This window comes from Gastrolobium bilobum, unplaced genomic scaffold (genome assembly GCF_033153095.1).
Source record: "Gastrolobium bilobum isolate Gb01-03AN ecotype WA unplaced genomic scaffold, APGP_CSIRO_Gbil_v1 utg69930, whole genome shotgun sequence".
Lineage (NCBI taxonomy): Eukaryota > Viridiplantae > Streptophyta > Magnoliopsida > Fabales > Fabaceae > Gastrolobium > Gastrolobium bilobum.
Window position 1 is genome coordinate 6,952 of NW_026899534.1, and position 6,722 is coordinate 13,673.

Below are 6,722 nucleotides of genomic sequence, written 5' to 3' on the forward strand. Positions count from 1 at the left end.
GGTAACTTTTCTCTGAGCATGTATGAGTGGGCAACAAGGTGGTAACAATTTCTGCGACTGTTCTTCTGAAAAAAAAAATTTCAAATCAAGAAATAAATTCAAAATTTAAATTAAACCCAGTTTGTTCAGCCCAATTGAAACACTTGGGTCCTGAAAACCTTTTCAGCTCAAATTGTTCATTGTATTGCTTTGAATCCATCACTTAAAAGTAATTTTAAGTGTGAATTTACTCCCAAGGATGTATTTGGATGCCAATTGCTCAAGAGCAACCCCAAAACCAGCCTTCTACAGCATCCTATAGCCAAAAACAATTTATTAGAGCTTGAAATTGAAAAAGGAAAATTGAAATTAAAAGAAGGGAATAAAAAATCTGTGTTGTCTCCTAGTAGCGCTTTGTTTGTAGTCTTAACTCGACTTTTGTTCCTGGATCAGATGCTGGTAGGGTCTTCAAGAGGGAGCAACAACTCCTCTTGTTTTGAGATTCCTCTTCTGTATTTCTTTAGACGATGTCTATTCACCCTAAAAGTATTCCCAGTTTTCTCATTTGGGCTGACAAATTCTACATGTGGTAGCTCCTTGGTTATACGATAAGGTCTATCCCATCTCGACTTCAACTTTCCAAAAAACAACTTCAATCTTAATCTGTAAAGCAATACTCTTTCTCTTACACTTAGCTCCTTGTTTATCAAGTTCTTGTCTTGCCATTTTTTCATTTGTTTCTTTATGACATGCATTCTCATAAGCATCGTTCCTGAATTCTTCTAATTCATTGAGCTAGAGCAGTCTTTTCTCACCAGCAAGATCAACATCCAAGTTCAAAAATGTGATTTCCCAAAATGCTTTATGTTGTAATTCTATGGGCAAATGACAAGATTTCCCAATTACCAGCTTGTAAGGAGAGTAACCTATGAGAGAACGATATGCAGTCCCATAGGCCCATAAAGAATCATCCAGCTTGCTTGCCCAGTTCCTTCAAGTTAAGCTCACAACTTTTTCCAGGAATCTTTTAATCTCTCTGTTTGACACCTCTACTTGCCTACTAGTTTATAGATGGTAAGGGGTGGCAATTTTGTGCTGCACACCATATTTCTTCAGGAGCAATTCGAACTGTTTATTCACAAAGTGTTTGCCTCCATCACTAATTATTGCTCTTGAGGTTTTGGGTTGAGGCATGGTGTCGAATTCACTTGCTAGCGTTAGACTAGCCATAGCCTATTGGTGGTAACCCGAGTACAACTCGACTCTGATTCACTGTCAGGCTGTCCCAGGGGGAGCCCATAGCTGGGGACTACCACTAATGGGCTAAGACTAGTCCAATGCTACCAAGTGAATTCGACATCATATCTCAATCCAAAACCTTAAGGTATTGGGTTCATCTTAAATGCGAAACCCACCATTGGTATGCTCCCCCTCAACCGAGTACCGAGGTCCAAAGTACTCAAGTGTTATAAATATTCAAGTGTGACGAGTCTCATATTAGTTGGTAATGGACTAAGTAAAGTGTATACAAGTGGATGGACTCATGAATCTAATGTTTTAAGGTTTTCGGTTGTGATATGGTGTCACATGCCATGGGCTCCCCTTAGACCCGCTCTACAGTGGTGTATCAGAGTTGGGCTGGGTTAAGCTAGCCTGGTGATTGGTTAGAGACATATAGAGTACTTTGGGCCTGGGTACTCAGTTGAGGGGAAGCATACCAATATTGGATTTCACACTTGAGGAGGAGATTGTTGGGTTATTCAAGTGTGATGAGTTATAAATTGGTTAGTAATGGGCTAAGTGAAGTCCATATAAGTGGAAGGACCCATGAACTCAATGCCTTAAGGTTTTGGGTAGTGACATGTTGTTAGATCCACTTTATATGATGGGCTAACTTAGCCCATTGGAGGTAATTCCCTTGCCACAGTCTCCCCCGGACCCGCTTGATAGTTGTATCAAAGCCTGGTTGGGCTCGAACTAGTTAGGTGTTTGCTAGGAGGTGGGTTGAGTACTTTGGACCTAAGTACTCGGAGATAGGAGGAGCATATCAATGTTGGGTTTCACACTTGAGGGGGAGATTGTTGGTATATTCAAGTGTGATGAGTCCCACATTAGTTGGTAATGGGCTAAATGAAGTGGATATAAATGGATGGACTCATGAACCCAATACCTTAAGGTTTTAGACTGTGATATGGTGTCAAACTCACTTGATATGGTTGATGTAGCTTTAGCCCATTCATGGTGGTCCCATGCCACAGGCTCCTTCTAGACCCGCCTGACAAGTAGGAAAGAAACCCATACAACTGTAACGCCTAGCAACTTGCAAGGATCAATGATTGTCCCCACACACTAACACGAGACTTTTCAGCGTGTTTTGTCCTCACTCGCACACTTCTCGGGAAAACTTTATAGGAGGTCACCTATCCCAGAATTGCTCCAAGTCAAGCATGCTTAACTATTGAGTTCTTCTGTTTCGGGCTACCGAAAAGTAGATGCATCTTGTTAGTATAGGTAGTACCAATTAATTCTTATAAGCTATCCCAAACTGTGCGGTCTCATACTTGCACAGTCTTTGGAATCCCTCTTTTTCGGATGTCGATTCGATTCCTTCGTTCATGTAACCCCCCGCTGGAAGCCTGTCAGGAGCCGCTCCTTGTCCGTGCCTCTTTGCACCGGCGATCACGCCCCGCCTTCGACAGTGCTCAGGATGTTACAACAACCATTAGCATCAAAATCCTTTTCCGCTTAAGGTTGAAGCAAAAAAATTGCTAAAGGGTTTAAGAAACAAACAAATAAAAAACTTAGTTTTCCATAAAAAAAGAAATTGCTCCATATCATCAACTCAAAGATATGCCATTCTCTTTTCTGCATTATACATCTTCATGACATTATTGTCGATATTTACTCTTAAGTTCTATAAATCTATTAGTCATATTTCAATTGCAAAGTAATTGAGGCCTGCAAAATTCAAATAATGTCTAGGAAGCAAGATAGCAAGTGCCATCAATGCATCAGTATAATAAAGATACCAAGTGAATGGTCCAGCCATCACAGTGAAGTTTCAATTTGAATATTTACAGAAGATAGAGGTTCTTATCCTTAAAATGATTGTTTACTAAGGCCAGCATGAACTTAGATGAAAACACAGTTTCTCAACTGGGATATCAAATAGCTGTCAAATACAACTATAGTCATTATAATCAAGTATGCAAGTAGCACCACCAAGGCCCCAAGTTGGAAGTGACTGAATACCTCAGAGCCATTTGATTGAAAGGAAACTTTACAGATTGTTTGAACAACAAGGTTCTTTATTATTTTTCCCTAGAAGATACTTAGACATAGGGGTCATTATAGATATTCAAATTCTTCATACAAAGGACAAGCCAAAGGGCCAATGCACATATGTCATTAACTATTCTAAATAAGAGAGCTCAATCTTCTTCTGTCTTTTTGGAAACTCCATTTTCCTCTGCCTTCTTTCTTGCTTTCTCCTCTGCTTTCTTTGTAACTTCCTTGGACGTCTCAAGAGCTTGAATCAAGTTCTGCAAACAAGTGTCCACTTCTTCATTCAGTGACTTTGGCATCAGGTTCTCAGCAACAGCAGCAGGGGTCATCTTTGTCTCTTCCAACAAGTTCTTAATTCTAGGAAACAAATGGTGGGACTCAATATCCAAGTAATTCTTTGCAAGCACCTTAAATGCTTCATAGCAACAATAGGTCAATTCTATGTGCATATCCATCCTTCCTCTCCTAATCAAAGCAGGGTCAAGTTTTTTCACAAAATTAGTTGTGAAAACCATGATCCTCTCTCCCCCACATGCTGACCAAATCCCATCTATAACATTCAATAACCCAGAAAGAGTTACTTTGCTCCCTTTATCATCACAATCTTCTTTACCTTCCAATCTTTCTTTTTTCTTCTTCCTTTGGCCAGTAAGATCAAGTGAGCAATCAATGTCTTCAATAACTATAATTGACTTACCCGGCGTGTTGATCAGTAGTTGTCTCAGATCAGAGTTGTCCTTCACCGCAGTCAATTCAAGATCATACACATCATAGTTCATGAAATTAGCCATGGCAGCTATCATGGTAGATTTCCCAGTACCTGGAGGACCATATAATAAATACCCTCTCTTCCAAGCCTTCCCAATCTTAGCATAGTAAGTTTTTCCCAGTTTGAACTTAACAAGGTCATTGATAATATCCTCCTTCTTCTTTGGGTTGAGTGCTAGTGTTTCAAATGTAGCAGGATGCTCAAAAATCACATGACTCCACTTTGTCTTATTGTTTGTGTACATTTTCAGCTGCCTGTTCTTCATCTCAATAACCCTGGCTTCTTCCAAGACATGTTTGAGGTAACACTCAGTGATTAATTCTCTATAACGCTTGTGAAAGGTGAGCTTGTAGTACTTTTTCTCATCTGAAGCAGGGTAAATAGAGAATTTTGGTGTTTTGGGGGTGGACTTGTGTGAAGCCCACCAAAGTTTAACACCTTGAAACTCTTGTATGATCTCTTCATTATCATCCATGCTAAGAACCAATGGGGTGTTGCTGTCTTTGACAACTTCAGCTTTGAGTCTTGAGGCTCCTTGGGAAGAGTGTTCACTAAGGTAGGTTTGGATGGCAGTGTAAGCTTCACTTCTCATGAGTTGTTCACCTGTGAATTCATGGACTGTGATTATGATATAAGGATACACGAATCTGGTGAATTTGTGAATGTACTTTCGAACATGAGCACGAACAGGAGGGGGAAATAACCGCATAAATATGGTATACAAGAACATGCAGGTGGCCATGAATGAACCTAACTGTGTCCACATCTGCTTCATATTACTTGCTCTCACTTTAGATTAGATTCAGTTAGTGCTATTGTTAAGCGTTTCTGCTGTTTTGAGTTTTTTTTTAGCTACGTAGTGTGCATTTTCTTGATATCTATACTGAATATGGAGGAGTAATTGGAAGGAGCAATAGGGACCTTTTTTTAATTATTTTGGGGCACTGGTGGGACTGTTTTAAGTTCCTGCTCTTTCCTGTAAGCTTCCTAAAATATAAAATATAATGATAAAGTATAATGTTGCCATGTGATAACATACAATGATGTCATTTTTATTTTTTTTTATTTTTTTGGTATCCTCAATGATGTCATTTAATTTAGGTAGTGGTTTCCATTTTAAAGAGAAAGATGTTTGGTGTTGTTTCCATTGTCTTCAGGTTGAATTCTACTATGGGCTCTGTTATAAATCAAATAGATTCCAAAATCTATGGGTCAGCAGTAGATGTCATTTTAAAGTGCATCCTTTTAATAGCTTTACATTATGTTTTACCGCAAGACATAGTTATAATATGAATTTCTTTTTTTTACTTTTCACGTTAGTTGATCTGACTGAGGAGAAAAAAAAAAATTTGTATTATAACTATGTCTTATTAGTAAGATGTAGTGTAAACCTATTAAAAAGACACAAGTTATATCATTTAAAAGTATACATTTTTTCCCAAAATTAAAACTAATTTGATATTAAGTTATTAGTATGTTTTTTTTTACTTTTCTTTGTTTTCATGTTCTTTAATACTCGTTGTGAGGCCTCATAGCTCCGAAAAAAGTTTCTAATTTAGTTTTTTATAATAGATTGTTATTCCCTACTTATTGTGATATTTTCAAGAGTAAACACCCATTTTAGTCCCTGACAATATCTACGAAGTCCTTTTCAGTCCCTGTCAATAAAAAAGGACCAAATTAGTCCCTGAAAGTACAAGAAAAGGGCCACTCTACATATTTGAGAGTTGACATAAGGACTAACATGGCCCTTTTTTAGTACTTTCAGGGACCAATTTGGTCCTTTTTTATTGTCAGGGACTAAAAAGGACTTCGTAGATTTTGACAGGGACTAAAAATGATGTTTACTCTATTTTCAAAGTTGTTTATTGATCATCTTCCAACTCGGGGAAGAAGTAAATTACGTACTATAGATAATTCAACAAAGTGTGTTGAGATATATAGTATCACATTGGTTATATGAGCAACTAAATGTGGAGTTTATAAGGCCTTGGGCACTCCCACCTTTGAGCTAGCTTTTGGAGTGGTGTATCCTAAGGTTCTTTACATGGTATCAGAGCTTGAGTGACTATAAGGTCACAAGTTCAATCCTCACCGTCCCCCACTTTAAAGTGGAACACCAAAAATTGGGCCTGTGCAATATCCACGCTTCTAGCCCAATGAGCTCTCGTGTGAGGGGGCGTGTTGAGATATATAGTCCCACATTGGTTGTATGTGTAACTAATGTGGAGTTTATAAGGCCTTGGACACTCTCATCCTTTGAGCTAGCTTTTGAGGTGGTGTATCCCAAGATTTTTTACAAAGTGTGGCTCTGTATTGTGTATCCTATATATTGTACTCTAAGTTTTTGTGCATTCTATATGCTTTTAAATTGCATTATGCATTGTATCTGTTATAAAAGATCCAACAATATATCGGTTCAAATGTTTTAAATTTGATCTTTAAGTTGGATATATCTTTCTCAATTTCTTCCTTCTACATTTTCTTTTATTTTTTACTTTTTCCACGACAGAGTGACATACTTCTTCAATGTCCTTCCAACAAAACAACTCTACAGCAATCTTGGCAAAATGGTGCTAAGAATTCAAGTGTGAATAATAAAATTTCACATTAGTTAAAAATTGACTAAATAAAGAATAAGTAGATGGACGGATAAACCTAATATCTTAAGGCTTTTTTTTGTAACAAT

General features: G+C 37.9%; 1 protein-coding gene across 1 annotated transcript; it reads right to left on the reverse strand.

Annotated features, from left to right (window-relative positions):
* Nucleotides 1-3,410: 3,410 nt before the first annotated feature.
* Nucleotides 3,411-4,808, reverse strand: LOC133291136 (AAA-ATPase ASD, mitochondrial-like). Its single transcript, XM_061489330.1, has one exon. It carries the CDS (start codon nt 4,806-4,808, stop codon nt 3,411-3,413), a length of 1,398 nt encoding a protein of 465 aa, XP_061345314.1.
* Between the last annotated feature and the right edge of the window lie 1,914 nt (nt 4,809-6,722).

What these genes read in the sequence shown, in the direction of transcription:
- LOC133291136 (XM_061489330.1), bottom strand. Translation starts at nt 4,808, where the DNA reads ATGAAGCAGATGTGGACACAGTTAGGTTCATTCATGGCCACCTGCATG.